A 14,504-nucleotide genomic window follows, 5' to 3' on the forward strand; every position below is an offset into this window, starting at 1 on the left:
ATCTAGTCCAAATATGGAAAGGTTCAACTATTTATTTATGTTTAAATTACTTTCAATGGGGAACTTTTATTTTGAAGCCAAACCGTCGAGTCCACGATTGTGGTTCATCCTTATTGTGGCTAGTTTCACACAGGTACTGCCACTACCAAGCCAGAGATATTTATTAGGAGATGGTAAACTCGTTCAAAACGTCAATGGTTTGCGCTGTGCATTCTGGGTGATTCTGGGACAAGGAGAGCTCTCCTTCAAAATGTGACTGGGAGTCAATCTGACGCTGGCTCAAAAACCCAACATTAGCATGAATTTCGGTAACAAGAAGTACAACATTACAAATATTTTCAAAGATGTGAGATAAATAACTTGCTCTCTGTAATATTGTATAGCTTTGGAATCGTGAGATTACGTACTTTCGATGAAAATAGGCACGTTTCTCCACTCATACCCTGACTTTGAGAAGGGATTGCGTGACAATTAGTTTGGCAATCGCGTGATGCAGCATGATAAACGTGAACGCGATTGGTCGACAGTCTGCTGGGTGGGGCGTTGTATATTATTCCATTCATTGCCCAATGGATTCCTATCTCCTCCTTTCTGTAATATCAATTCAATTTAAGGGACTTTATTGTCATGGGAAACATATGTTAACATTGCTAAAGCAAGTGAAATAGATAAACAAAAGTTAAATAAACAGTAAACAAAAGTGAAATAAACAGTATGTACAGTAAACATTACACTTACAAAAGTTCCAAAATAAAAAAGACTATCTCTGACCAAGCTCCACTTCATGTAGCTGCTCAAGCCCCCGATTCTCCAATCTCCTCCTATGTTCTTGCTACGTAAGCAAAAACGTCACAACCAAATAGGGCTTTATGGTCTAAATCAGGAATGGGCAACTTGATGGGGGTTCAAAAAATCTGAACTCATGAGGGGCCACAGTTGCTTTCGGGCCTGTGTACACACTTTGTTACATCTGCTGTTGTAAAAAGGGCTCTATAAATACATTTGATTGATAGAAATAGGCAGGGTTTATGATCCTTGGGACATTGCTACCCTAAACCCTAACCCTAAAGCACTTTTCATACAGCCAGCGGAATATCGTTGAGATACGACTTGATAACTTCTAGAAAATGATCCAGTTTCCCACCTGGGAAGTTTCGGAATCAACCAGTATGAAGCTCTGCGCAAAATAACTTAAGTTAATTTTAATGCGGAGGTTCCAAGTTTCCAATAGCATGTGAACACGGCGTTAGATCAGCATTTTTGATTTCCTTGCGCCTCTACCGAAGGCTGTAGGGACAGCCGCATCAAGGTGCCATCCCACTTCTGACAACAATGTGTAAATTCTGACCTGGGTCGCATCCTTATCCGGATTCAATCTATAGTCCCTTGAGACTGTCAGTCCAACACCTCAACCGTTATGCACAGAGAATAACTTGACAAGGACACTAATTGTTGTACTAAGGTTACTATAAATGTGGTTCCTGAGATGTTTCAGGTGTTGAGCTCTGGTAATATGCTCAGCCCAACTGGAATAAAGACAACATGGAGTGTGCCTATTCATTTCTCACTTACCCCAAAGAATGGGACTGTGTAACAAGTGAACAGCAAGACACCACAGAAATGAATTAAACATCTGTTATCAACAAACAGATTGTGAATTATGCCCATTCCCACTAATTAATGAAAAGAATCACATACATTCTTCAAAGAGTTTTATTATGTAGAAAATAATCAATAATATCACTTAAAGGTTACATTAACATTTTCAAAACATGAAAATACCATAGAAAAATAACATTGTACAAAACCATTTTTTGTTCTTATAAGTAAAAACATATACAAAGCTTATAATCGGCCATTTCTATTAGTGCTTCACACACTCAGTGCCTTACACTTATAATACAGTATCATATTTCAAAGAAAAGAAAAACATCCCAAAGCCTATATGTTATTATGGCTAAAAAACATGATCAATGTAAACCTGTAACAGACACATTAATGGCTGAACTTCCTGATTTGGCTTCTTTTTTGGCTTGGTCATTAAGAAATGCAGCGGCCATAACTGAAGCCAAACAAGAGTTGTCTTGTAAGGTGGTTTAATGTGGGTGTCTCTTGTGTGTGTGTGTTCGTATGTGGCAAGCGTTTGTACATTCACTCTGCCAAACAGTACACAGTTACAGTAACTCACCCTTCTAGATATCTTGAAACCAGTTCTTGTGTCTTAAAGTTGCCTAAGATAGCTAGTGCTAGCCAACTTCTTTTGCCAGTTAGCTTCTGCAGGCTGGTATGTGACCGTGGCAAAGTAGATTTTTCATATTGCACATCTTTTAATTGTCTCATTAAATGCTTTCAATATTTGTTTATGAAATTCTACAATTTATAGTTTGTATTAGGTTTTTAAGTCATTTAAATTTGGAGCTATTGATATTTAAAAAATATTGCCCCATGTACCATTTACTGATGGTCCCTATCTAGCCCCATAGAGATATCGAATGTCAAATCAAATTGACTCTGGGCATTACAACCTCCAGATTGATGACTGATGGTGGGCAGGATTGAAATAAACCCAACCCCAGGAAAACTAATACGGTACCCTTTATTCCGTGACATAAAATGTTTTCCTATCATCTCGCAAATCTCTGTTTTGAACGAGACTGACTTTATGATTTACACTTTGTTTTGACACTAGAATGAATATTTCTGACTCATATTGATGCCACACAGGCCATTTTTAAAACAAGAAGTAGCTTTTTAGTGTCAGTCGCTCTTTAAAATACAAAAATGGCACACAGAGATATGTCTAAAATATTTTTGATATTTGGATGGCTTTGGATTGGTTTCTCTCCTCTCCTAGTCCTTCATTGAATTCAATGGGCGTGGAAAAGCTACAGAGGCAGCTATCCCCTTCAGGTTTGATGAAGGAGGTCCACTTCCCTACGTGCTCACAGCATTAGGCTTCAGGAACAACCTGCTCTGCCAGTAGTCTGGATTGTCAAATGAGCGATCTCCGCCACCAGGCTCCCCCATCCCTACCCCTGCACGCACTTTTACAAATGCCGCCATCCCTGTGCGCTGACCCCCCATGCCCCCCACTACACCCTCACCTTCTCCCTGCAAATTCTCATACTCCACTGGGTCCCCAGCTCCAGGGGAAGCCAGGGAATCCATGTCCTCGTACTCATCCACCTCTCCCTCTCCTCCTCTCTGCATCCTCAGCCCCTCTCTGCTTCGCAGAGCCTGCCTCAGCTTGGGCTGCCTGTTAGTGTAATGATAGTCGTCCTCTTCTACGTATTCATCGTCCTCTTCCTCCACCTCTCTCGCGCCTCTCATCTGCTGTTTGGGCGTAGCTCCAGGATGAGGGACAACTCGTGTTGGGGGATCGTCTGGTCTTTCACTGGCCTCTGGTCCAACACTTCGAATGTCCATGTACTCATATTCAACGTCACCAGAGCCCCTTTCCTCTATTTTGTCTGAATCAGAGTTGAGGGCAGGGAATTCATAGTCCTGGTTGGTTTGGCCTCCCCTGTTCTCCCCAGCTGATGTCCTGTGCCCCGTGCACTCTGTATACTCTGTGTCCAGGGATGGCAGAGAAGAGCGTTGCCTCTTGCTCATCTTCAACCACTGGCCATCTTTGGAGTGGCCAGGCTGCTGCCTGGGGGAGAGAGACATCATGAACGCCTGTTTGTTCATGTACTCATATTCTTCACAGGCACTGTCATTGTCCTCCGAGGGTCCTGACGGGTATGAGGGAACCTTGGAAGTCCTCCCGTGAGGAAGGGTGATCCGTGAGCTAGACAGTAGCGTATCTGTGGAGAACAGTGACAAGGAAAAAAGGAATGAGTAAGGTGATCCAGAGATCTGAAATGATCTGAGTAATTAACACTGACATTTTGAGTTATAACAATGACCATGCACCCATCCACAAACAAAAACATGTGACTCTATTTATATAGCTTAAAGAAAATATAAAAATGCAATATGTTCAATAGTCAGAAACACACAGATATATGTTCCTATGCATATTGTGTGTGTATTTTTGTTTTTGTGATCTATCTATGGTATCACCTCTCTCTGGACTGTCACCCAGTCCGGGGAGCACGTATCCGTTTTGGTCCTCCTCCCCCTCTGTGTCAGGGGAGGGGGTCTCAGACAGCACCCCTGACATGCTGTCCCTCTGGGACATGTAGGCACTGTCCTCCCGATGCCACTTCCTCTGCAGGCTGCCAGCCAAGTCCTCGCTCATCTCCAGCTCCACCAACGTGCCCCGCCCCTCTGAGCTCTCTGACACAGTGCGGGCGGAGTTAAGGCGAGAGCGAGATGCTGGCGGCCACACCATCTATATAGAGGTACAGGGGGTATAATGTCAAATGAGTGATCAACCCTTTAGGTTTGATATAGGCTGGAAGACTTTCAATAATACATGTGTTAGCATGTAAACGTTTTCAGTAGGTTTTCATGTGTCATCTCTAGTGACTGACCTGAGAGTTATCCAGTCCTGGGTTCATGGGCAGGTATCCAGCCTGACTGCTGTGAACACCCTGAGGGGAATACAGGAATGGGACAGGATGGGATGGGAGTTCGAAACAACCTTTTGTTCACCAAGTTGTTTTTCTATCTGCCCATGTTATACATTGACGACGTGACCTGACCAGGACTATGGGCTAGAACTTGGATTTTCCTGGTCAGGTCACATGGTCCGGAAAAACTCCTGGCCCCATACAGTTTAAAATGTATGCATCGGATATGCATCGGGAGAGATGCCTTATATGAGCCCTCACCCTGTGGCTTTCCATTCGTGAGAGTCGAGAAAGACTCCTGGCCTGTGACAGATAGAGAGGAGGTGTGGCCATGCCGTCCCCTAGCCTCTCCTCATCCTGGTCCTCCAGTCCCGCCTCTATGTGATCCAGTTCTGTAACTCGGTGGTGAGACTCGTCTGAGGGAGAGTCCGACGGGCTGCAGTCACCCTGGTGAACAGAGGAAGATAAAGAAATAAACTTCAATCATCATCATCACTAACAACATCATTATTATCATCCTCATGAGCTGACATTTGGTGTGGATGAACAAGAGTGTGACTCAAGCAAACAGCACAGTCTTGGGACTGTATTGATTGGCATTTGGGAGTGGACTCCAAAAAACACATTCTTAGCCATATAAATCAATGTTTGCTATCTCCCAGGTGTGGCATTCTGTCTTACCTTGATCACAAGGTACCGAGGCGGGTCCCTGGCCATTCTGGTAAACTCATTGGCCAGTTCCTTGAAGGTGGGACGGACATTCTCGTCAATCATCCAGCCTGTAAATGATGATCATGCCATGTGAGTCCCATTTGAAAATGGTGTCAGTTGTTTGAACATTCTTTATATACTACACTTTCATAGCAAATCAAATGATTTCAATGCAATGTACTCTAACACATTTCACACAGATCTGATAGGAATTGAGGGTGAAGGAGAGAGGGTGGGCACTCACACTTGACCATGACCATGTAAACATCTATGGTACAGATGTGTGGCTGGGAGAGACGCTCGCCCTTCTCCAGCAGGTCAGGCACTTCCTGTGGACGCATCGTTGAGTAGGGCTCCGCCCCGTATGACATCATCTCCCACACGGTCACTCCTGCAAGATGGAGTAATATAATTGACATTTTAAAATCCTGGTAACTCAACATACACATAAGTACTTTCAAGTTACCGTTGATATAAAAGTCTATAAAAGCACACGAAACACACACACACACAGTGACTCACCATAGCTCCAGACATCACTTTGATGTGTGTATCTGCGGAACAAGATGCTCTCCAGAGCCATCCATTTGATAGGTGTCTGTGGTGAGAGAGACAAGACAGGGAACTATGTCACCATGAGTTGCACCCAGTTCAAAGCCTGTGGCCACTGGGAAAAAACACCTATTAGTTAGTGTTCATGGCAACAGTAGAAAACACGTAGAGAAACAGGCCATGTATGTAGTCAACATCTCACCTAACAGAAAATACACAGGCCATGTATGTAGTCAACATCCCACCTAACAGAAAATACAGGCCATGTATGTAGTCAACTTCTCACCTAACAGAAAATACACAGGCCATGTATCTAGTCAACATCTCACCTAACAGAAAATACACAGGCCATGTATGTAGTCAACATCTCACCTAACAGAAAATACACAGGTCATGTATGTAGTCAACATCTCACCTAACAGAAAATACACAGGCCATGTATGTAGTCAACATCTCACCTAACAGAAAATACACAGGCCATGTATGTAGTCAACATCTCACCTAACAGAAAATACACAGGCCATGTATGTAGTCAACATCTCACCTAACAGAAAATACACAGGTCATGTATGTAGTCAACATCTCACCTAACAGAAAATACACAGGCCATGTATGTAGTCAACATCTCACCTAACAGAAAATACACAGGCCATGTATGTAGTCAACATCTCACCTAACAGAAAATACACAGGCCATGTATATAGTCAACATCTCACCTAACAGAAAATACACAGGCCATGTATGTAGTCAACATCTCACCTAACAGAAAATACACAGGCCATGTATATAGTCAACATCTCACCTAACAGAACAGATAACAGATGGTGCACAGGATGGTTTTTCCAGAAGAAGATAAATAGCAGGCTGAGACATTGTCCATGACAAGTTATTCCGGACCATGGGACCTAACCAAGAAGCCAACACACCTTGACCTCATTGTAGAAGTACTTCTTGTCGTCAGGGTATAGCAGGTCTGCGATGCCATAGTCAGAGATCTGGACCATGTAGTCACTTTTCAAGAGAACATTCCTGGCTGCCAGGTTTCTGTGGACCATCCTGTGTTCCTCCAAATAGTACATACCCTGACGTGGGAGAGGACACACACCTCGGTCACATAAACAATAACATGCACGCATACACACACACACACACACACACACACACACACACACACACACAGTATCTCACCTTGGCAATCTGCACACACCAGTTGAGCAGCCTCTGTGGGTCCAGGCTATCCCTGTAGTGCCTGATGTGCTCCAGTAAGGACCCCTGAGTGCTGAGCTGGGTGACCAGCTGGAGACTGGCACCTGGACAGACGCCTAAGAGCCTGACTATGTACTGGTGGTCCAAGCTACCCATCGCCAACATGTGCTGCAGGGGTTATTAGAAAAATCTGCTTTAGTAAACAGAGTCAAGATAAGTGTTATCAGGTCAGTTATGATTTGAAGGGGAAGATGTTCTTGAGAATGGGTATGTGAGATATACACTACCGTTCAAAAGTTTGGGGTCACTTAGAAATGTCCTTCTTCTTGTCCATTAAAATAACATCAAATTGATCAGAAATACAGTGTAGACATTGTTAATGTTGTAAATGACTATTGTAGCTGGAAACGGCAGATTTTTTTATGAAATATCTACATAGGCGTACAGAGGCCCATTATCAGCAAACATCACTCCTGTGTTCCAATGGCACGTTGTGTTAGCTAATCCAAGTTTATCATTTTAAACGCTAATTGATAATTAGAAAACCCTTTTGCAATTATATTATCACAGCTGAAATCTGTTGTCCTGATTAAAGAAGCAATAAAACTGGCCTTCTTTAGTCTAGTTGAGTATCTGGCGCATCAGCATTTGTAGGTTCGATTACAGGCTGAAAAAGGCAAGAAACAAAGAACTTGCTTCTGAAACTCGTCAGTCTATTCTTGTTCTGAGAAATTAGGGCTATTCCATGCGAGAAATTGGCAAGAAACTGAAGATCTCGTACAATGCTGTGTACTACTCCCTTCACAGAACAGTGCAAACTGGCTCCAACCAGAATAGAAAGAGGAGTGGGAGAACCCGGTGCACAACTGAGCAAGAGGACAAGTACATTAGAGTGTCTAGTTTGAGAAACAGATGCCTCACAAGTCCTCAACTGGCAGCTTCATTAAATAGTACCCGCAAAACACCAGGCTCAATATCAACAGTGAAGTGGCGACTCCGGGATGCTGGTCTTCTAGGCAGAGTTGCAAAGAAAAAGCCATATCTCAGACTGGCCAATAAAAATAAAAGATTAAGATGGGCAAAAGAACACAGACACTGGACAGAGGAACTCTGCCTAGAAAGATAAACTTGGATTAGCTAACACAACGTGCCATTGGAACACAGGAGTGATGTTTGCTGATAATGGGCCTCTGTACGCCTATGTAGATATTCCATTAAAAAATCTGCCGTTTCCATCTACAATAGACATTTACAACATTAACAATGTCTACACTGTATTTCTGATCAATTTGATGTTATTTTAATGACAAAAAAATAGCTTTTCTTTCAAAAACAAGGACATTTCTAAGTGACCCCAAACTTATATATTTTCTTACGTCTGTGATCTCATGGAAGGTCTGCCGCCCCGTTCGATCATGAATAGTCTTTATGGCCACGGGGATCTTTACTGAGTCTCCCTCAGGAATCCAAATGCCCTGAGAAAGGTGGAGGAAAAGACAGGGGGAGAGGGGTTACCTCACAATGAAACAAAGACAAGTAAGGTAAGAAGCACAATTTGGTAAATGGTAGAAAGGTGCATAGTGATGATGAAAATAGGGGGTTTAAGAGGGCGACGATTGATGTTGTAAGCACCTTGTGGATGGAGCCAAACACCCCGGTGCCCAGCAGCTTGATCTTACGGAGCTCTCTGACCTTCAGGATCCTCGCATGAACTTTGACCCCCTTCTCACCAGGGTCCAAGGGCTCTAAACTCTACAGACAAACACAAATGCACACAGTTAATATCAGGACATATCAAGACAATAACACACAAACAGTGCTTTTAAAAAATCCTTATTTTCTCTCTCTCTCTCTCACTCACTCACTCACTCACTCACTCACTCACTCACTCACTCACTCACTCACTCACACACACACACCCTCTCTCCCCTCCCCTTCCCACCTCTCCACTCGCCAGGTATCTCCTCATGGCTCTCTTGCGCCGGATGGCAAGACCTCGGCGGTACAGAACACTCATCACAAAGATAGAGATGCCCACTATCACCACTGCCAAAACTCCCAGAACAATGCCTATAATGGGTTGGCTGGAAAAAGACACAGGAAGAGGTATTAGCCAATCAACAGCTGATATACAGTGCATTCGGAAAGTATTTAGACCCCTTGACTTTTTCCACATTTTGCTATGTTAAAGACTTATTCTAGAGAGTATTTAAAAAATCTAATCAATGTACGCCATAATGACAAAGCGATAACAATTTTTGATGAAATGTTGGCAAATTCAATTGATTGGACATGATTTGGAAAGGTACCCACCTGTCTATATAAGTTCCCACAGTTGACAGTGCATGTCGGAGCAAAAACCAAGACATGAGGTTGAAGGAATTGTCAGTAGAGCTCCGAGACAGGATTGTGTCGAGGCACAGATATGGGGAAGGGTACCAAACATTTCGGCAGCATTGAAGGTCCCCAAGAACACAGTGGCCTCCATCATTCTTAAATGGTAGAAGTTTGGAAACACCAAGACTTTTCCTAGAGCTGACCACCCGGCCAAACTGAGCAATCAGGGGAGAAGGGTCTTGGTCAGGAAGATGACCAAGAACACGACGGTCATTCTGACAGAGCTCCAGGGTTCCTCTGTTTAGATGGGAGAACCTTCCAGAAGGAGAACCATCTCTGCAGAACTCCACCAATCAGGCCTTTATAGTAGTGGCCAGACGGAAGCCACTCCTCAGTAAAAGGACTCTCGGAACATGAGAAACAAGATTCTCTGGTCTGATGAAACCAAGATCAAACTCTTTGGCTTGAATGCCAAGCGTTACGTCTGGAGGAAACCTGGCACCATCCCTACGGTGATGAATGGTGGTGGCAGCATCATGCTGTGGGGATGTTTTTCAGTGGCAGAGACTGGGAGACTAATCAGGATCAAGGGAAAGATGAACAGAGCAAAGTACAGAGAGAGCTCCTTGAGAAAAACCTGCTCCAGAGCACTCAGGATCTCAGACTGGGACAAAGGTTCACCTTCCAACAAGACAACAACACTAAGCACACAGCCAAGATAATGCAGGAGTGGCTTCGGGACAAATCTCTGAATGTCTTTGAGTGGCCCAGCAAGAGCCTGGACTTGAACCTGATCAAACATCTCTGGAGAGACCTTAAAGTAGCTGTGCAGCAACGCTCTCCATCCAACCTGACAGAGCTTGAGAGGATTTGCAGAGACGAATGGGAGAAACTCCCCAAATACAGGTGTGCCAAGCTTGTAGCATCATATCCAAGAAGACTCGAGGATGTAATTGCTGCCAAAGATGCTTCGACAAAGCACTGTGTAAAGGGTCTGAATGCTTACAGTACCAGTCAGAAGTTTGGATACACTTACTCATTCAAGGGTTTTTCTTTATTTTTACTATTTTCTACATTGGAGAATAATAGTAAAGCCATCAACACTATGAAATAACACATATGGAATCGTGTAGTAACTAAAAAAGTGTTAAACAAATCAAAACATATTTTATATCTGAGATTCTTCAAAGTAGCCACCCTTTGCCTTGATGACAGCTTTGCACACTCTTGGCATTCTCTCAACCAGCTTCATGAGGTAGTCACCTGGAATGCATTTCAATTAACAGGTGTGCCTTGTTTAAAGTTAATTTGTGGAATTTATTTCCTTCTTAATGAGTTTGATCCAATCAGTTGTGTTGTGACAAGGTAGGGATGGTATACAGAAGATAGTCTTATTTTTTGTAAAAGACCAAGTCCATATTATGGCAAGAACAGCTCAAATAAGCAAAGACAAACGCCAGTCCATCATTACTTTAAGATTTGTAGGTCAGTCAATTTGGAAAATGTCCATAACTTTGAAAGTTTCTTCAAGTGCAGTCGCAAAAACCATCACGCCCTATGATGAAACTGTCTCTTACAAGGATTACCACAGGAAAGGAAGACCCAGAGTTACCTCCGCTGCAGAGGATAAGTTCATTACAGTTACCAGCCTCAGAAATTGCAGCCCAAATAAATGCTTCACAGAGTTCAAGTGACAGACACATCTCAACATCAACTGCTCAGAGGAGACTGTGTGAATGAGTTCTTCAAGGTCAATTTTTTGTAAATAAAATACTACTTAAGGACACCAATAGGAAGAAGAGACTTGCTTGGTCCAAAAATCACGAGCAATGGACATTAGACCGGTGGAAATCTGTCCTTTGGTCTGATGAGTCCAAATTTGGGATATTTGGTTCCAACTGCTGTGTCTTTGTGAGATGCAGAGTAGGTGAACGGATGATCTCCGCATGTGCGGTTCCCACTGTGAAGCATGGAGGAGGAGGTGTGATGGTGTGGGGGTGCTTTGCAAGTGACATTGTCAGTGATTTATTTAGAATTCAAGGTACACTTAACCAGCATGGCTATCAGAGCATTCTACAGCGATACGCCATCCCATCCGGTTTACGCTTAGTGGGACTATCATTTGTTTTTCAACAGGACAATGACAAAACACACCTCCAGGCTGTGTAAGGGCTATTTGACCAAGAAGGAGAGTGATTGAGTGCTGCGTCACATGATCTGGTCTCCACATGTCTTCACTATTATTCTAAAATGTAGAAAATAGTTCAAATAAAGAAAAACCCTTGAATGAGCATGTGTGTCCAAATTTTTGACTGGTACTGTATGTAAATGTGATGTTTCAGTTATTGCTTTGTCATTATAGGTTATAGTGTTAGATTGATGAGGGGGGAAAACTATTTGATCAATTTTAGATCAAGGCTGTAACCTAACAAAATGTGGAAAAAGTCAAGGGGTCTGAATATTTTCCGAATGCACCGTACGATAATGAAGATTACTGTGTTCTAGACTAGAGAACACAGAACACACTTTAATTGTCATTACATTGAGGAGATATCAGGTTGTCAGTCACAGGTGGAGAAAAGACAGAGGCTCCACTCACCTAGTGGTTATTCTGGACGAGTCCAAACAGTCCCCAATGCCTGGCCCTGAGCAACTGAAAACACAGAACAGAGAGATATTTAACACGCACGCACACACACACACACCCCTCCCCCATTCTCTGACTCGTTTCTCACCCCTGGGTGCAGTTGAGGTGGCAGGGCTCACAGCGTCTCTGCTGGTTGGGGTATTTAAAGATGAGACCCTTCTCCCCCATCACTCCCTCAGGGCATGAAGACACACAGTGGGGACCGTCCCTCAGACTGGCACACACCACACACTTATTAGCTCCCTGCAGAGAGACAGAGAGGGAGAGAGAGGACAATTTCCATCTAACTGTGGTCCAGAATATCATCCACAAGGTGGCAGTAAAACGCTACATTTCATATAGTCCTAACAATTTTGAGAGACACTTTTCAACTGATCACTCTGAGCTTATGTCTTTTTATGATGCATTGAGAGATATGGTCAGAGGTGTGCATACCGGTCCTGTGCAGGTGAGCTGTCCCTCCTGGACCTCACACTCTGAGTGACAGGGCATACACTCGCCCTTTGGACCTGAAAACTCACGCCCCTCCCTGGAGAAAAACATAGATATTGAGATTGACGAAGAGGTTGAACACATAGTCACACACACACACATTGAGACATAATGACAAATCTACATTATAATAAAGATACATTGTTTTGACTGACTACTGACCCAGTGAGAAATCTGCACTGATGGACACAGGTTCCTCCTCGGTTGTAGTTCTTACAGGACATACACTGGTCCGGACCAGGACCCCAACACCCCTCCAACGAACACAGTGGGTCACACATGTGCCCCTCCTCAACTACACACACACACAAACAGAAACATATGCAAAAAACGATTAGTACTTTACTAGTTTACCCGCCATATTCACTCAATGATTTTGAGATTTCACTCAGTCTCTCTCCTCAGTCCCCCTGTCTCACCACACTGGCTCTGGAGACGATTCTCCTTGACGTCAATGTTCTTCTGGCGGCGCTGTGGGCGGGAGCTGCTGCTGAAGAGGCGTGTCCAGTTGACTGTGTGGTGGTAGCACAGCTTCTTGTTTCCTGTGATGTAGACGCCACCGTCGTTGATCCTCCGCAGCGAGCGCAACCCCAGAGATGTCAGGGACGGGATGCGCATCACCAGCAGGGAGTAACCCCTGAACGAGAGGGAGGAGGGAATAACGCAGGAGGAGGAAGATGGGCAGGGCAGAGGGGTAGAGAGGCAGTGAGATAACAGGAAGGGAGAGTGGGTCAAAGGTGAGGGAACAGAGAGAGGAAAACCATCAGGGTGGAGGGAATGGAGGATACTTCAGACAAAATATGTACAAATGTATACTGGTGCTGGGAACATCAAGTCAGGACAGATAAAAAAATGAATTGCGCAATCGGCATTGCTGCTCCCAAACACTAATTGTCTACGTGCAGACAGAAAATATGTATGTTGCTATGTAGGGAATGCATATGTCATTGTCTTTGAGATTAGTTTCATCAATAACACCTATTCACCCAGTGACTCCCAGTACCCAACTCTTCACTTATACGTAGATGTGTCTATGGTCATATGGTATGATCAAGTTCAAAATACAATTTACATTTTACATTTTAGTCATTTAGCAGACGCTCTTATCCAGAGCGACTTACATACATTTTTATTACAGAGCGAGTGCATACATTTTTATTACATTTTTTACAAACTAAGACAAGGATATCCCTACCGGCCAAACCCTCCCTAACCCAGACGACGCTATGCCAATTGTGCGTCGCCCCACGGACCTCCCGGTTGCGGCCGGCTGCGACAGAGCCTGGGCGCGAACCCAGAGACTCTGGTGGCGCAGCTAGCACTGCGATGCAGTGCCCTAGACCACTGCGCCACCCGGGAGGCCACAATCATGAGGATAGTGGTTACCTTATACCTCAACACAAATCCCTCACCCACCACCACCACCAACTGAGACACTTCCCATACAGTTCAAGACACAACACATAACCAATTCTGAGTAAAATGTTGCTTAGCATAGTCACAGGTGATAAGGAGGAAATTGTGTAAGTATGATGTCATATCAGGAAGATTAGTAAAACAGCTGTCACAAACACTACTGTACCTTTTAGAGCGCCCTCTGATGGGACAAACAAGAGACAGAAGAGACAGAGAGACAGAGAGAGGAAAACAGAAGAGACAGAGAGACAGAAGAGACAGAGACAGAAGAGACAGAGAGACAGAAGAGACAGAGAGAGAGGAGAACATAGTAGAGACTGAGAAAAGGGATGAAAGAGGATGAGAGAAAGTGGTGACAAGACACACAAGACACAACAGGTCTACAATGCAGTTGAACACAGATGGAAATGGTGATGGGTTCAGTGTACACATACTGTAGAATGTGAACAAGATATTTCTTCTTTCCTTAGTGCAGAGAGACAGAGACACAAGTATAATGTCAGACAGTGAGGGAGACAGACAGACAGATCGTCACCTGTAAAGAGTTCTTCCTTGTATGGTTGTCAAGTTGGAGAACACTGACAGGTCTGTCAGAGTTTCCGGCCATGACTGGATACTCAGAATGT

At 43.8% G+C, this 14,504-nt stretch overlaps 1 protein-coding gene across 1 annotated transcript in view; it reads right to left on the bottom strand.

Annotated features, from left to right (window-relative positions):
- Positions 1-1,697: 1,697 nt before the first annotated feature.
- Positions 1,698-14,504, bottom strand: part of LOC129847940 (receptor tyrosine-protein kinase erbB-3-like) — a 32,422-nt gene continuing 19,615 nt past the window's right edge. The window contains exons 11-28 of the mRNA XM_055915524.1: positions 14,414-14,504; positions 12,882-13,099; positions 12,625-12,757; positions 12,406-12,499; positions 12,059-12,213; positions 11,923-11,976; positions 8,929-9,070; positions 8,619-8,738; positions 8,363-8,461; positions 6,969-7,154; positions 6,707-6,862; positions 5,751-5,826; positions 5,473-5,619; positions 5,199-5,296; positions 4,779-4,964; positions 4,479-4,538; positions 4,066-4,336; positions 1,698-3,806 (exon numbers count right to left, since the gene is read on the bottom strand). Of these exons, the coding sequence (XP_055771499.1) occupies positions 2,935-3,806; positions 4,066-4,336; positions 4,479-4,538; positions 4,779-4,964; positions 5,199-5,296; positions 5,473-5,619; positions 5,751-5,826; positions 6,707-6,862; positions 6,969-7,154; positions 8,363-8,461; positions 8,619-8,738; positions 8,929-9,070; positions 11,923-11,976; positions 12,059-12,213; positions 12,406-12,499; positions 12,625-12,757; positions 12,882-13,099; positions 14,414-14,504 (3,158 nt within the window). The 3' untranslated portion in view covers positions 1,698-2,934. The remainder of the gene's footprint in view (positions 3,807-4,065; positions 4,337-4,478; positions 4,539-4,778; positions 4,965-5,198; positions 5,297-5,472; positions 5,620-5,750; positions 5,827-6,706; positions 6,863-6,968; positions 7,155-8,362; positions 8,462-8,618; positions 8,739-8,928; positions 9,071-11,922; positions 11,977-12,058; positions 12,214-12,405; positions 12,500-12,624; positions 12,758-12,881; positions 13,100-14,413) is intronic.

The sequence above is a fragment of the Salvelinus fontinalis genome, chromosome 3, assembly GCF_029448725.1.
Source record: "Salvelinus fontinalis isolate EN_2023a chromosome 3, ASM2944872v1, whole genome shotgun sequence".
Classification (NCBI taxonomy): Eukaryota; Metazoa; Chordata; class Actinopteri; order Salmoniformes; family Salmonidae; genus Salvelinus; species Salvelinus fontinalis.